A 17,227-nucleotide genomic window follows, 5' to 3' on the forward strand; every position below is an offset into this window, starting at 1 on the left:
AATATGGGTAAATATACCGGTATTATCGTATACCGGTATGACGTCATACCGGTATATCTGCATTTCGGTTTGCATAAGGGTTTTCATACCATTACCCAAAAATATCGGTAAAATACCGGTATTTTGCATACCGGTATAAGTCCCTGGTTGTAATACGTGGGTGATATACAGTAAATTAACTTAAATTACTTGTTATATGAGTTTGAGGGAGATTCTCAATCAATAATTCCACACTAAATTACTCAAATTATCTAAAGTGCTGCAGAGTGTTTTTTCACCCCTATTGTGTGATAATACACTGTGTCTCTTTACATAATTTATTTATATTTTCTGCACCTGCGCAGATACCAACGTCGAGCGGAAAAAGGTTCGACTCACCGAACAGTTCGTTCCGAACCGCTGAACGGTTTATTTCTTTAATACGATTTTTTTCATAAGCAATACATGAGTATGAATTGCAGTGTTTTGCATCATTTTCTCTTTCAAGTTCTTCGTAGTCATCGTGCAATAAACTCGAGAGCACAAAACGAAATTACGAGTCTACGTCTACGACTCAGATACAGATGCGTCTATATTTTTTCAAAGTTTCTTTAGCTGTTATGCACAGACAGTATCAAAATGATTAGTGTCACTTGTTAAATGATCGAACAATGTTTTCTCGATCGCTACAATAATACCTCAAAAAAATATATCCGCTCGTTCAACATTCATAAGGTTTCACAACGCAAAGTAAGTTATATTACAGAAACATCTCGATCTACTTAAAGCGCACGACTGTTCAAGTTGCAGTACTTTTGCAAATTTTGATTACATTAAAAGTTTTAACAACCATACACGTTCAACAGTGTATAATATTGTGCGCATCTCCGAGCAAGTTTTCGACAGAAATATATTTTCGCACAACTACAAAAAGTTTTCTTTTTATATATTATTGTGCATACGTATACATGAAAATAAGAGTTCACTTCTGTCAATCGACAATAGTTACATAGCAAACAGAGTATTATAATATTTTTTAACGTTATTCCAAAGACTGGCTTAGTTTTTCAAAGCAAGTTGCTTCTTCTTCTTTGTGAAAGTATAGCGGATAAAAGTAAAATATGCAAATTTATAGCTACTCTTTTTATGTGTATTTATAAATAAAATTCAAAATTTTACATATCGACAACTAAACAAAAATACGTACACTAAAACTTAGTTTTGATTGATACCATACATCACGGTGACGTGAGATAACAAAGCATTTGTGATCTAGAAAAACTTTTTAGTTTACACATTTAACAATTTAAATACGCTATGGAGTAAAAGTAAATTCGCTATCTTTCGTTCGTACCGTAGCTAAATTTTCTATCTTCGATACAAAGACGAAACCGATCTTGATGTGAAATTTTTTTCCAGCTTTTGCCGATAGAAGTAGAATGAGTTTTTGAGACGACACGGACATCAAATACCACGACGTAGCGTAACTTAAAATTGAATTAAAAATATAAAAAAAGCATAAGCTTTACAGAAGCTTATTGTTAAATTACAGAAATTATCTAAATTACATAAATTACCTAAAGTATGTTTAAGTGTTGCAAAGTGTTTTTATCTCCATTCCGTGATAATGTTACTCTATGTGTCTTTACATAAATTATTTATATTTTTCGTATCTGCGCAGTTGTGAACCACGTTCGGAAATGTGCCAAACGACCGAGTTTGTTCTCAACTACTGAGCGTTACACTTTTCTTAAGTGTATTACACAACCAAAGAATAAGTTTTTTTAAACACGTGTCTTTTTTCGCCATCAATACTTGTGTAAAAACTATAATAGTTTAATGAGTGTAATAGTTTTGACCGACAGAGATTCACGTAGCATAATCAAAATTATCATCGAGCAGCGCAGCACGAGTAATTTAGAGAAGAAATGACGAATATACTCCACGGACGATGAATTGTACAAATTTGTATATTTGTATGTTTACAACATTAAGATGCGTCATATGGTCATAATATTTAATTATAAATGTAAAAAAAATTCTTTTATTTTAAAATTATCAAACCAGATATAAAGAAAAAAGAAAAATTATAAGTAATTCTATAGTATACTAAAACAAATTTACTTTAATATAATTTTTTTTATTTTCTAAATAATCTCTAAAATATTAAGTTCTATCTATGCGTAATATATTAAAATACATAATATATAATATATATTATGTATTATATATTATATAATACATAATATATATATTATATATTATGTATGTATAATACATAATATATAATATATAATTCGTATATATAATACGTAATATACTAAAATACATTAACTAATGAGCGCACTAAATATGTTACTCCTTGCTCTGACAGTTGTACAACAACGTGGCATAGGACAATGCGACATTGATAACCTACAAAGCAATGAAGTCATTGTAAAATAATATCTAGTTTTCAAAGCTAGATTTAAATATTTCTCACCCTAGAGAAGTTGTCTAACTTTGCCGGAAACATACCACCGTATATAAATGAAAATTCTTTGTTAAAATGTCGTATTAAAAACAACATAAGTTTTTGCGACGATACCGGCATTAAATACCACGATGTACTGTATCTAAGAAGCGAAATTCTTATAAAAATTCTACTTGAAACAAGTTACATATTATATTTTATATTTTATAAAATAAAACTAACATAATTCTAATCCCCAGTATGCACACACATTAAGTAATTTATAACATTAACCCTTCGCGGACAGATATGGGTCTCTAAGACTCACTCAAAATTGCGCATCGGTGTTTCTAGACACCGATGTCTAGAAACTAATTTTTTCTTAAAATTAGTTTCTTTTCAAGTGCTTATATCTTCAAAACTACTAGAGATTTTGTCAATTTGTTTTTTTTTCTTTTTTTTATTGGCGCAGAATCGTTCGTTTGATTCAAAAAACAAAATTGAAAAATATTGAATTTTCGCGATATTCGATTTTAAACTCACGTAGGTCTTACAGACCCAAGTCTGTTCAACTAGTAGGTCATTTTTGAGATCTGTCCATAAAAAGTTAAGTAATGTATACAAGAAGTGTTATATCTTCGCGATCTATGTAATTTACAAGTTCCACACAAGTGATTAATTGAAAATAATTACATTTTTTTTTTAATTCAAAAATATCACAGTTTTACAAAATATTGATAAACAAAGATTTTCTACGTATGATAACATTTGTGCGTTACAAGATAAATAATATACCCTAGTACTTACACATATATCGAAAGATCGCTATTGCAATTAGTAATTTGTTGTCCGATAAAATGCACAATACAGATATAAATTAGACAAAATGTCGTACAGGCAAAACACATTATAAAATTTTGCAAATTTTGTGATATCGCTGCCGCTTCAACAACCTGTCATATATCAGAGGAAGATAAATTTTAGTAGTATAGTGTCTAAAACAAAACAAATTTTATGTTTTCTCGTGTAACATACAATTAATGATTTACTTACTCCGTACAAATTGAGACTCAATAGTGAAACTCCGAGAAAAGCCAAAATGGAAAGCGGCTTGTCAAATGATGTTTCGAGAGTCTTGGTAAACCTTTAAACTCAGAAACAAATACGTTATAACGTTCAAGCGTTATTATATTCTAGTCAAACCACGCGCGTGAAAAATATATACATATTATTATAAAAAATATAAATATACAACACAATATGTCAAAAAAAAAAAAACAAAAAAATTGCGAGATATACACTAACTTTGTTGCTCTGCGATGTGCAGTTGTTGCACGCATCACTACCTTGCAAATTGCGCGTTCCATTTCAGATTTCGATGCGTGCAACACGCTTTCCTCGATGCAATACCGTATTCTATGTCTGGAAATATTTATACATTTAAACTGTGATTGGATTGCCAAAAATGTGTCGCAACCGTGTCAGTCACCTGGCGATTTTAAACATGCCGAATATATGGTAGATAAATCCTAACAATTGTGTTGCCGTGGCGTATCCTATCGTGAAACTTACTGTTACGGAAACGAGTTCGTGTAGCACTTTAATATAAAAATGATCATTTGTGAAAACAAAATATTCCGCCATAATAAGCAGATTGCGCGGTCGAGGATTGTCCAGAGGAAAAACAACATCGAAGATAATCGGAATAAACTGTAGAATGACTGCACCGACAAGCGCAAAGACGAGAATTACTGAAAGACGTGAGAATTATAGACAAAATGTCGTAAATATTTGCTCCATTATTTATGAGCAAAAAAAAAGAAAAACAAATTACATTTCTTCGCGTCACTTTACTTTGTATCACGTTACGTAGTTATCTCTCAGTACGCTCTCTGCAATTTTACATGTAACGAATCTCTACTCGCACGTACTTTTCACTTACACGCAGAGATACATAAATTTTTAATTTTTCTTGAAAAAAAAACAGATAGGAGTACATTACGTTTAAGTATATCTTACGGAATAGAAGTTGAATAAAAATTTGGCCATTGTGAGCATTCTGCCGCATAATATCGTTCTCTATCTTATCGCACATCAAGTTCCAATCTTCTCGAATTTGTTGGTGCAAATTTATTATCTGTCATTAAATTGTTTACTTTACCAACTTTATAGTCAAGCGCGAATTTGCAAACAAAACGTTGCTGCCAGTTAGGATGCGTTTAATTTAACTTACATCTTTTTCTTTGAGAATAGAAGTGAAATAATGCACAGCTATTACAACAAAAACAAAGCTGAGTGACAAGACTCTTAGGAAAAGTTCCATACTGTACTCGGTTGTGGTGAACAACAATAACTGAAAATAATGAACAAACGTTGTTCGTAGCCGATCGAGAAACAAACGAGCGAAACTGTGCGTCTTTCAGATTATTATTTTGTCGTTTTGCAATGTTTTACAAGATTATTGCGATCAAGAAACACACGCGCGTGTAAAAAGAATAAAAAACAAAAAAAAACAAAAAAACCAGTAGCACAACAGAGACGTCTCCGACGTCGCACTTTTACCTGCATTCCAATATATGACATAATTAAGAGACTAATTAGCGCACGTTGCAACATTATTAAGCGTGATTTGTCATGAGGCCAGATACCCAACACTTTCAAACAATGTTTATTTATCGTGTAATAATGATCTTCTACCTGCATGTTTCACAAAAAAGAACGAAACAAAACTGAGACGTAACATACGTTCTTCGTCGCAAAATATTTTTCTTATTTTTGCAAATTACTCGAGAGAAACGCGCGACAAAACCGCGTATACAAAACCGTAATATTCTCAGATGCGTTTCTCTCAATTGCGCCGTAATCAAAGGAAATAACACTCGAATTACGTAAATTGCCGTAAAACACGTTTCTATTCTTCTGCTGTTTATAATGTGCGCGCGATAGTTTTTTTTTTGTTACGCGTTTCTTAATTGTGCCGCGCGTGCGCATTCTCTTTGTCTATCGATTTCTTCGTCAGTCTTTTCGCGGTCGTCGAACAATACGCATATCGAATTTCGTTACGGAACGACGAATCTACGCGAATACCTAACTAAAGCTTCAAAGATTTAAACCATCTTGCCATCTCCGTTTTCTTCTCAAATATTTCAAGCATTTATTTCCGCTAACGACTATTCCTATAAGTTGGATTCTGTAAATACACTTAAATCAAACTTAAATCTACAGATTAGTGTCACATTAAAGAGAAGACGTACGTGGTTTTACTCAACAGTATTTTGGTATTTTTTGACAAATTTTACGTGCATATTACTTATGTTGCAGAGATGTACAGATTCGACTATACGACGAAAAAAAACTACTTAACGAGCGATCGCTCTTTCTTCCGCGGGTTTTATTGTCGCGTGGAGTAAATCACCGTGAAGAACGATACCGTCGTGTTCAGAAGCTGAAAAACGACACACGATAGTTTTCTAATCCGCGTTTTCACACAAAAGATTCACATAACAACAAAATAGAGATGTGGTTTTTTTTCTCTCGTCAAAGAAACAGTTAAAGTTCTCTTCTTTTGTTTTTACCGTGGCAAAACATTCAAAGGACGCGATGAATAAACCAGCCGCTGTTAGATTCACATTTACCATTCCTTTTTGCATCACGAATAACAGCAATTTTTGCGCGTGCAACGGCGCCGCGTACCACATGCCGTTGTAACTGCAAATATTTTTTTAAATATTCACATTCATATATACGTCTTCGTACAAGACGGTGTGTACTTTTGAGCGCACACATTAATATCGATTTGAAAACTCTTGACTCTAAAAAACAAAATTAAGATCGTGCCGATATGATGACTTGAAGCGTAAAAATGCGTAACAATACTCACGACGATCTAAAAAAATGTATTCCATGATCAATGATTTGTTGTCCGCCGTAGCTACCGATGAACATGTAATTTACGTGAAGAACTATCAGAAGACCGAACGTGAATATCTCGCCGATGTTGTTCGTCATTATCACCTGGAAGAACTACGAGAGAAGTAGACGTGATGTTCAAAAAAAAAAAAAACGGAGTAGATGTGACGTTTAATTTCTCACTATTTCTTAGATCAGGAAAAAAAAATAACACAAGTGTTACTTACTTGAACAAGATTGATAATCAGAGAACACACACCGACCACGACTAGAATACCGTACGCCATATGACAAAGAGATTGCAAATAGTTCAGAAACCTTTGAACGGAGAAATGTTTTTTTTTTTGTCGATATCGGAGAGACGTTTGTTTGCACGTTTAAAACTGATCGATAAACAGCGCGAGCTTTATCGAGATTATTTGCAATATAAATTGTTGCTCACGCACACGCGATCGAATACAAAAATTTTATTGTGTATGCACAAATTTTGATTAATAAAAGTAGAATTAATTTGTGTTTTATGAATATATAAAAAATTCTAAAACACCCATAAGTTTCTAACACTATCTAGTTGTAATTTTACATTTACGTTTTGATTTTAAAGTTGATTTACAAAGAAACGTTCGCGATCGAACGTTTTGCAAAGTTTTTACAAAGAAAGACCAAAAATAATACCAACTCGATAGCTCTCTGATGAAAGACAATCGCGTGAATCATTCTTTCGTAAAACAGATGCTTCTTCTTGAGAAAAAAGATCTTCGCCGCGTTCTCTATTCGATAGCTGCGTAACACACAAAAATCTACTGTACAGGCGCGCGAATCGCGCGTCGTCACGTAAAACAAACGACCGTGTGCAACAAGTGCATTCCTGCGTATTACCTTGCGATTTTGAACATTGCACACGCGTGTATGATGTACACCATCATCATCGTGCCTACGCCGATCAGCGCGTTTATTCCTATGTAAAAGGTCACCAGTTCGTGCAGTATCATAGCGTACAAGTACTTCTCCTTGTTGACGAAGTATTCCGCGATTACGAGGAGTTGACAGGGCCGTGATCGGTTCAACGGTAACACGAGATCGAGAATTTTTGGCAAGAATTGAAACATTCCGGTGAACAATATTCCGATGTAGCAAAACGCTGAGGAACAGTCTTAAGTATTTACTTCTTGAATCCACTTATGATTGTTTTAATAGAGAAGATGTGTAAAATAGAACATTTCTTATCGCATTAACGAAAATGAGTAAATAAAAAAAAAATAAAAAAAAAACATTACGTGCGTAAATATTATATATCACATTTAGATTCGTATTACGTTACCTATCATAGACATTGTTAGAATTTTCGCATAACGAGCGTACCGTTTTATAATATCAATTTCCAATTTGTCTTTCAACAAACTCCAATCGGTTTGCATGTGTTGTATCAATTGTCTCAGCTGTTCGTTCGGGATTTCCCTTGCAAACGATTAGAAGACAACTTTTCTTTTGTACACATATGTCGCGGATGAAAATTTTTTGGATTGGAACAAAATTGATTCTCACTTACACGATCCGCCTCGATGGTAAAAAAGCAATATTTTATCATGCTGAAAAGAGTGGGGAAGACGAAAGAGAGAATCTTGAGAAAAAGAGTCACACTGCATTGCGTTGTGGCGAATACCAACAGCTGAAAATATACATTTAGGATGTAAGAAGTAATTTTACGCGTGCGATATTATCGAGATCTTTTTTTTGTTTTTAGAAAAATTAAAAAAAAAGTTTTTTTCGCAATATTTTAAAATTAGTTAGAGGGGTATACGGGGTCCTTCATATATATGTGATGCAAATCCAGCATCCTATATAGAGGGAAAAAATTATTTCGAAGTATATATGTGTATACATATACAGGGTGTTTCAGAACTATGGGATCAAACTTCTAGGGGTTATTCAGTGCAACAGTAGAAAACATTTGAGTATAGGGACCCATGTCCGGAAAAGTGTCACTACCGCACTACGGCCCTAAGACGCGTTAAAATTTAGAAAGACGATGAATTGCCTAAATAGGATTTAATGCATTTAATTTTTGCCTTTTGACATTTTGAACAATTGTTGTGATGATATCATGTACAAAAGGCAAACATTAAATGCATTAAATCCTATTTAGGTAATTCATCGTCTTTCTAAATTTTAACGCGTCTTAGGGCCGTAGTGCGGTAGTGACACTTTTCCGGACATGGGTTTCTATACTCAAATGTTTTCTACTGTTGCACTGAATAACCCCTAGAAGTTTGATCCCATAGTTCTGAAACACCCTGTATATATATTTAAGCACATTCACGCACAACATCCTGCGAACGGCTCTTCATGTCCTTATATTCATATATTATTAGTTTAAAAAAAAAACTTTACCAATCTTGCTGAAGTTAAATTTGAAATCGAAAATTTCAACTTTGTAGAAAAGAATTATTGAACAAAATCGCGGTGTGTAAAAGATGAGAGAAAAATGACACCTCGTAATAAATATCGCGATTGCAAGAAGCGCAAGTTTGAATTACCTGAACAAGGAGAAACGTTAAAAGACTAACGAAAGACAGTACTTTTTGTATCCGAGCTAAGTGCGGCTTCTGAAACGGCCACAAGCCGATTGACGCGAGAAGAAATCGATTGAACTTGTAATAGCTCTCTCTTTCCGTGATCGCGTACATTTCGCGCGGGATCTGCGACACGACTGCGACACTAATCTTCGCATTCTCGAATTATTTTTCTCTTTCTCTTTCTCTCTCTCTCTCTCTCTCTCTCTCCCTCAATGTTTTATTAACTGTAAATTTCTCTTAATCAATATTACTCTGCGCGACGTACTAGCTGCTATAAGAAAACAATTACGTTTTTCCTATAATAGCTGGAAAAAAAAAATAAAACGTATACATGTTATTACGATACGAGTTGTAACACATTAGCCGAAATTATCTCAATTTGAAATTGAGAGATGTATATTGTGTCACACGCGATACAATATTCTTGCGCAAACGCACTAGCGACTTCTTTTTCTCAGCGAAGAAATACGATTCAGTCTCGTACAACGCGCTCGTCGCTTCGCATCGAACTGCAAATCGCTAAGTATCAAAAATGTGAAGATAAAGATGTTCATTCGAGGTATAATGTAAAGATGAGAGTGGATTGTGATTACACCGTGTTTCTTCTTTATACATTATCTTCTATATTACACGACTATTTTGTACTGTAATTGCCGATGTATTATTGAGAAACTGTGTACAATGTTAATAATATATTTCAATGTCAAATCAAACTGACCAGCCCATTTACAATCATCAAGTCAAACAAAAATCGCATTTTTCTATTTAAGATTATGATATATATGTAATTATTTTTTTATATCTCTCACTTCGACTAAACAATTGCACAATGTTCAGAACGTACACATCATTATCGCACGGAGTAAATTACTGTGAAGTAGGATATCGTTGAGCTCACAAGCTGTAAAAAAAAACAGATGAAATTGATTCTTACATTCACGTATGTAAAAAAAAAATCGATCTTTTTTTCATTGCCAAAAAAATATTAATTTTACCGCGGCGAAACATTCCAAGGACGCGATGAACATGCCACCCACGTCCAAATGTACGTCCAATATTCCCTTCTGCATTACAAACAGCAGCAATTTCTGTGTGCGCAACGGCGCCGCGTACCACATTCCGTTGTAGCTGCAATTTTTTATTCACACATACACACGTACGCGCAAAAACAAATTTGCAATTTTTCACAAATTCGGGATAATTGTATTTAAAAACACTCACAACGCTCTGAATAGATCCGCGCCGTGATTTATCATTTGTTGCCCGTAGAAATTAATGACGAACATGTAAACAAAATGAGTAAACGTTACAAGAGCCACTACAGACGCCTCGCCAAAATTGTTTGACGTTACAACTTGAAGTAACTATAAAAGATAGTACGTACGTGTGTGTCATAACGAAATTCGTTGTTACTCGAAAAACAAGACAAAAAACGCTACTTACTTGAAGAAGATTGATAATAGTAGAAGTCACACCTACAAAGACCAGCATTGTGAACGATCTTCCGAAAACGGATGACAAAACGTTTACGAACCTTCGAATCAAGACAGATAAAAATTGAAACTCACAATTCGTTTACGCTAACAAATGTGCGTAACCGGCTGCGCAACAGCTACATTGCGCACACATTGCTTCAATATACACTTTAACAATTATATCATATTGAACGATTTTCACTTTTTTTTTTTACATGATTTTATAGTTTTGACGAAAGTTCGACGTGATAGAGATGTATCTCTTCGATTGTTAATTCCAACAACAGAAGAGCAAGTATACTGACTCAGTAGCTCTTTGATGGATGACGATCATATTTATCATTCTCTTGTAAAGAAAATCTTTTTTCTCAGAACCAGAAAGAGATCCTAGCACGTTCTCAATTCGATAACTGCGTAAACACGCGAGAGAATTTAACGTAACATAATTTAACGTCCACATTGAGTGAAACAAAAGAGCACTCGACCTTGATTAAATACCTTGTGATTTTAAGCAACGCGCACGAATGCAGCATGTATCCAACTATCATCATAAGAACGCCGATCAACGCGTTAATTCCTACGCAGATTATCAACGCCTCGTGCAGAACCATCGCGTAGAAATATTTCTCCTGACTGACGAAGTACTCGGTGATCACGAAGAGTCGACGGGGTCGTGATTCGTTCAGCGGCGAGACGTAGTCGAGAATCAACGGCAGTAATTGAAATATTCCGAAAAAAACGATGCCAAAATAGCAAATAGCTGAAAAACATTGTATCTTGCTTGAATTCGATTAAATTATAATCTTACTTGTCAAGATTAGCGTAACAAATCTCGCTGAGCGTGCGTATCGGTCCACAATAGCAAGTTCCCTTTTGTCTTTCAAAAGACAACAGTCGATTCGCATTTGTCGCATCAGATGTTTCACCTGCATTTGTTTCCACGTTCCTTACGATGAATTAGAAGAATATTTGTGTGATATATTTTTATGTACGTCATTTTGCAAATGTTTTGATTGAACGTGATTTGCGGCATTGGACTTACACGATCTATTTCAATAACGAAAGAGCTGTATTTTATCATCACGAAAATAATGGGAAAAATGCACGAGAAAATCTGAATCAGAAGATTTATACTGCACTCTCTTGTGGAAAACACCAGCAACTGCGAACAACACAAAGTGATCACATCTCGGAATATTTTACAACAATTTATCGAAGTATATTTCGGAGCGTTTTTCGCAAGCGTGTTGTCAAACGAGAAAAATCAACTTGATTAAAACTTAAAAAGATTTGACGCTCGTGAAATAGGCAACAGAAATATGTAAGGCCGATACGAGCATTCGCAGGATGTTTGTGTGGGAAGGCGATGGCACGGAAAGCCGGAGANTCCAGGTTCGACTCCTGGCCGAGGAGTTTTTTTCGCAATATTTTAAAAATTAGTTAGGGGGGTATCCGGGGTTTTTCATATGTGAGATGCAAATCTAGCATCCCGTATGATTTTAAGAATTGATATTTCAATTCAAAAAATACTTGTAAAAAATTTACAAGTATAATTCGTTACATGTATATATATATATATATGTACACGCTTAGTTCCCGCACAAACATCCTGCGAATGCTCGTATCGGCCTTACATATTTCTGTTGATTAAAACTTGATCTTTTATTGATCTTTAAGTGTGACGCGAAAGATTTAATTTTTTTTTTTTAATAATGAACGCGCGACAATGCCTAGATGAGAGATTAAAAAAAAAGAATAAATAATAATAAAAATTTAAACGGTACATATAAGATCACAATAAACACACGTGCACACATAAAAATCTGAATGTGCTTTGACGTACCTGAACGAGGATAAACGTTAAAAAAATAACGAAGGACAATGTTTTTTGAATCAGAGCGAAATGCGGCTGTTGATAGGGCCATATGCCGATCGACGTGAGAAGAAGTCGGCTGAGCTTGTAATATCGTTCCGTGACCGCGTACATCTCTCACGGGGGTTGCTTACACGACTGCGACGTCAACCCTTGCATCCGTCGAATTATTTCTCTCTCGATATTTCGTGCGAATTTCAAACAATCGATATTTCCCGCGCGCTCTATGACAACCGCTATAAGAAAATATCCTTCTAACAGCTGGGAAAAGTAATGTGTGCCTAAATTTACGATACGCACATAGACGATAAACACATATTATATTGCTCAAATTGCGTGCCTCACTTCGAAATTGGCATTATCGCGCGGTAATGTTCTCGCGCAAACGCAGTGACGAATTTATTTTTCTCAGGCGCAGAAACACGCTTCAGTCTCGTACGACGCGCTTGTCGCTTCGCATCAAAGCGGTAAAGTAAAAACAGGATATAGATACGCGTACTTACGAGAAGCAGAAAGACGAAAGTATGTACTTGGTAACAATTCTGTTTTGTTGTGAAAATGTGCTTAACCAACACGTAACAATGGCACACAATGAAACACACGCAAAACTTAACGTAAACGTTAAAAGTAACGCAGTGTCAATCAGAATTACAGAGAAAGAGATAGAAAAAAAGATTAAGAGAAACAATTTATCAAGACTAAACATATCTCTTTTAACTAAATATATATCTCTTATATAAATAAATATATCTCGCAAAATCTGTGGAACGTTCGTCAATAGCGCGCAGAGTAGAACACTGTGAAATACGATACCGCTGCACTCGCAAGCTGAAAAAAGGCCCACAAGAGCGATTTTTTTTATATTTGAAATCGATTTATATTGCGATCCAAGAGGTAAAATTAATTTTACCGTAGAAAAACATTCCAAAGACACGACGAATATACCGCCCAATGTCATGGTGACGTTTAACACCGTTTTCTGCGTCACGAATAGCAGCAATTTCTGCGTATGCAACGGCAATGCGTACCACATTCCGCTGCAGCTGCAAATTTTAAAAACAGATTCAGGTAAAAGAAGATAAAAAGTGAAGAGTAGGTAGTATTTTTGAAATGTGATTTACACACAACTTTTTTTACGTTCATAGAACAATCGCGAATGTGTGATGACAGTTTACACATATAGATATATGATCTCAAAAATACTATTTAAAAAATTACAAAACATACTCACGATGCTTTAAACAGACTTTCGCCATGATCTATAATTTGTTGCCCGCAGAAATTAGATACGAACATGTAAAAAAAATGAACAAACACAGATAGACCAATGATAATCATTTCGAGGTTGTTCTTGTCTAATACCGCTTGCAGAAACTACAACATAGTATCGTATTTCAAACTTATAATTCATCGTTACTTCGAATTAAGAAGAAGCGGAAATTTGCTTACTTGAACGAGATTGATAGTCAGAGACATTACTCCCACACTAATTAGAATAATGTATAATATCCCGCAAAGGGATTCTATTAACTTGAGAAATCTTCAAAAAAAAAAAAAAAGACGAAATGAAGAATTTTGAATAAAAAATAATAAAGAGAAAGGATATAAGAAATATCGCACAATTTTGTTTTAGTCGATCAACGACGATTGTAAAACAATATGCTTCTTTATTTATTTTATTTATCAAAAAAGAAAAAAATATACTAACTCATTGGCCTTTTGATGAATGAGGATCGCTTGTATCATTTTTTTGTGACTAAGAAGTTTACTTTCTGAAGGACTGGAAGCTTCCACTTCCTTGAGCGCATCCCTCATTCGATATCTGTACGCGCACGAAATTAATATGCCGTATACAAATCTGGAGCGCGATCGAAGAACGCGTTCAAGAAAAGCAAAGTTTAAATACCTCGCGACTTTGTAAAGCATGCACGCGTGCAGAATGCCTATTATCAGTATCGAAGCCACACCACAAAACGCATTAACACTAATATTGACGATTAAAAACATGTGTAACAATATAAAGTAAAAATATTTCTCCTCATCGACGAAGTATTCCGTCGTGATGATGAATCGAAACGGTCGCGATTCGTTCATCGGCGAGACGATGTCGAGAATAAACGGGAGAAATTGACATATCGAAGCACCGAATAGGATAAAATGGCCAACTGCTGAACAACATTATCATAGAATTATTACGGAAAAGATACGTTCGAGCATTGTCTTGTCATATTAGTAACAAACGTAAGGAATGACATTAGTTGCTGTTATGATCTTGTATTATCGGATACTTACAATTCGTAACGACCTTACCTATCAAAGTCAGCGAGACGAGTCTTCCGAGGCGAGCGTATTGATGAAAAATAACGATTTCTCTCTTATCTCGCAACGCTAACCAGTTGTTTTGCATTTCTTGCAACATTTGTTTAATCTGCGAAGATTCCATATGTCTTACAAAAAAAAAAAAAAAAAAAAAATTGGATAATCAACAATATCATTATTTATCGTACTTCATTATTCGCAATTACGCGAATAAATGTGTCTTTAGCGAAACTTACGCGATCTGCCTCAATAAGACAAAAACAATATTTTATTGTGATAAAACTCAAGGGAAATACAAACGATAGAATCCTAATAAGAAGATTTATTGTGAATTGCGTTGTAACGAGTACCAACAACTAGAAATAATTTGTTCTAAATGATTATATCAAACAAATATAATATCTATATCGAATATATAATATATATTTTATCAAGCGACGTCGAAACGCGAACTTGCTTAAATTTAGTAACGTATATAGAAAAACAAAACAAACGTTTGCTCTTACATGGCCAGTAAGAAAAATGTGCTAAATCTATTCAATAGACAACTTTTTCTTGCTGACCGTATAATAGCAAAACTTTTTTCCGTTACTAAATTTAACTAATTTTTTTTTGCTATTCTAGCCAAAGTATTTTTTTCCATATATAGTTTTTGTATGTACCTCGACAAGAATGTGTGACAAAAGCAATGTTAAACACAGTATTTTTTGTATTCTCGCAACATACTGACACTGATAAGGCCACAAGCCGATCAACGAGAGAATAATTCGAGCGGGCTTGTGGTAGTGTTCTATACTCGCGTGCATCTCGCGCGAGAGCTGCGACACGACTGCGATACGAAAATTTGATACTTTGTTTCTCTCTGTATTTTCCACAAAACAACTCAAACAATCAATAACCTTGTATGATATACTATGTGAGAAAGTGGTCATCTTTTCCTAATGTAGGTATTATATACAATCGCAATGTCATTACCATTTTCGAATTGCTTCAATTTGAGAATGATAAACAGTTATACTTTTGCGATAATAATAAATAATAGTTACAGAGTCTATAGGCAACGAATTAACTAAAATTGCCTCAATTCATAATTGAGTGCTATAGTAGCGCAGTAATACTTTTTTTTCTCTCAAAAGAGAGAAATTTTTAAATTACAGAGAGAGAGGGAGAATAATAATACTTCAATTTCACACGATGCGTTTGTCGGTACGATTCGAACTGACGAATGTTCTCGCGCAAACGCAGTGACGAATTTATTCTTCTCGGCGACAGACACGCTTCAGTCTCGTACGACGCGCTTGTCGCTACGCATCAAGCCGTAGACCTGTTCTACAATACAGTCGTAAGCCGTAAGTCGTAAGAAATTGACCAATCACAATCGATTATTCTTCTGTAATTGGTCTGTGAAAGGTCAATTTCTTACGACTTACGGCTTACGACTGTATTGTAGAACAGGCCGTAAAGTAAAACCAGATAATTACAGATATTTACGAAAATAAAAAAAAAAAAAAACAAAAGTACTGGCGACAATTCCATTGTATCGTGGAAACGTATTTAACCAATACGTAATAATGACACACGATAGAACGCAACAAATGAAAATTGAAAATTAACGTAAAAAAAAAAAACGTTGAAAGCAAAGCAGCGTCAACCAGAATTGGAGAGAAAGAGATAGAAAAAAAAGACTAGAAGAAACAATTTTTCAAGACTAAATATATCTCTTTTAACTAAATATATTTCTTATATGACTAATGTTTTTTGCACACTCTGTAAAACATTCATCAATAAAGGGAATAAAACACTGTGAAGTACGATACTGCTGCACTCGCAAGCTGAAAAGGCACAAAAGAGCGATTTTGTTAATTTGAAATCGATCTACTTTGCAATCGAAGAGGTAATTGATTTTACCGTGGCAAAGCATTCCAAAGACGCAACGAATATACCGCCCACTGTCATTGTGACGCTCAACACCGTTTTCTGCATCACGAATAGCAGCAATTTCTGCGTATGCAACGGCAATTCGTACCACATTCCGCTGCAGCTGCAAATTTTGAAACAGATTCGTTGAAGAAATTAAAAATAAAAATCGTGTGAAGTGATTTATATACATTTTTTTTTCATTCGTAAAATCGCGAATGTTTAATCACAGTTTACATAAGTGTAGGATTTAAAAAATTTTATTTAAAAAAACTGCAAAACATACTCACGATGCTTTGAACAGATTTTCGCCGTGATCTGTGATTTGTTGCCCGAAGAGATTAGCTATGAGCATGTAAAAAAAATGGGCCAACGCAGACGTAGCGATTACAACTGCTTCGTCGGTGTTCCTGTCTAATAATGCTTGCAGAAGCTACGACAGTAGCTCGTATTAGTTTTTCAAAACTACATCATCGTTACGTCGAATTAAGAAAAAGCGAAAATTTACTTTAACGAGATTGATAGTCAGAGACGTCACTCCTACACCAATTAGAATAATGTACATCCCGCAAAGAGATTCGAAGAACTTGAGAAATCTTCAAAAAAAAAAAGATAAATCGAATAATGTTGAATAAAGAATTAAAAAAAAAAAAAAAAAAAAAAAAAAGAAATAAAAATTATCTCTCATTTGTTTTCGTTTACAAAACAGTTATAATACAAAAAAAAT

The 17,227-nt window shown here is 34.4% G+C and overlaps 3 protein-coding genes across 3 annotated transcripts in view; all 3 read right to left on the reverse strand.

Annotated features, from left to right (window-relative positions):
* Positions 1–2,334: 2,334 nt before the first annotated feature.
* Positions 2,335–7,449, reverse strand: LOC109858672. The gene is made up of 10 exons (XM_020436166.1): positions 7,220–7,449; positions 6,568–6,658; positions 6,312–6,454; positions 6,007–6,139; positions 4,994–5,128; positions 4,665–4,784; positions 4,451–4,568; positions 3,921–4,182; positions 3,485–3,575; positions 2,335–2,394 (listed from the first exon to the last, which is right to left on the reverse strand). The coding sequence occupies exons 1-10, from the start codon at positions 7,447–7,449 to the stop codon at positions 2,335–2,337; spliced, it is 1,383 nt and encodes a 460-aa protein (XP_020291755.1).
* Positions 7,450–9,766: 2,317 nt separating this feature from the next.
* LOC109858673 lies at positions 9,767–11,323 on the reverse strand. Its single transcript, XM_020436167.1, has 7 exons — positions 11,200–11,323; positions 10,890–11,151; positions 10,697–10,801; positions 10,360–10,450; positions 10,138–10,280; positions 9,912–10,044; positions 9,767–9,817 (listed from the first exon to the last, which is right to left on the reverse strand). Exons 1-7 carry the CDS (start codon positions 11,321–11,323, stop codon positions 9,767–9,769), a joined length of 909 nt encoding a protein of 302 aa, XP_020291756.1.
* A 1,715-nt stretch (positions 11,324–13,038) lies between these two features.
* LOC109858675 overlaps positions 13,039–17,227 on the reverse strand; it is a 5,857-nt gene continuing 1,668 nt past the window's right edge. Inside the window, exons 5-14 of the mRNA XM_020436169.1 lie at positions 17,009–17,096; positions 16,791–16,933; positions 16,492–16,624; positions 14,575–14,692; positions 14,171–14,429; positions 13,973–14,086; positions 13,682–13,804; positions 13,496–13,594; positions 13,175–13,307; positions 13,039–13,092 (exon numbers count right to left, since the gene is read on the reverse strand). Coding sequence (XP_020291758.1) covers positions 13,039–13,092; positions 13,175–13,307; positions 13,496–13,594; positions 13,682–13,804; positions 13,973–14,086; positions 14,171–14,429; positions 14,575–14,692; positions 16,492–16,624; positions 16,791–16,933; positions 17,009–17,096 — 1,264 coding nt within the window. The remainder of the gene's footprint in view (positions 13,093–13,174; positions 13,308–13,495; positions 13,595–13,681; positions 13,805–13,972; positions 14,087–14,170; positions 14,430–14,574; positions 14,693–16,491; positions 16,625–16,790; positions 16,934–17,008; positions 17,097–17,227) is intronic.

This window comes from Pseudomyrmex gracilis, unplaced genomic scaffold (genome assembly GCF_002006095.1).
Source record: "Pseudomyrmex gracilis isolate BER0280 unplaced genomic scaffold, ASM200609v1 scaffold_218, whole genome shotgun sequence".
NCBI lineage: Eukaryota > Metazoa > Arthropoda > Insecta > Hymenoptera > Formicidae > Pseudomyrmex > Pseudomyrmex gracilis.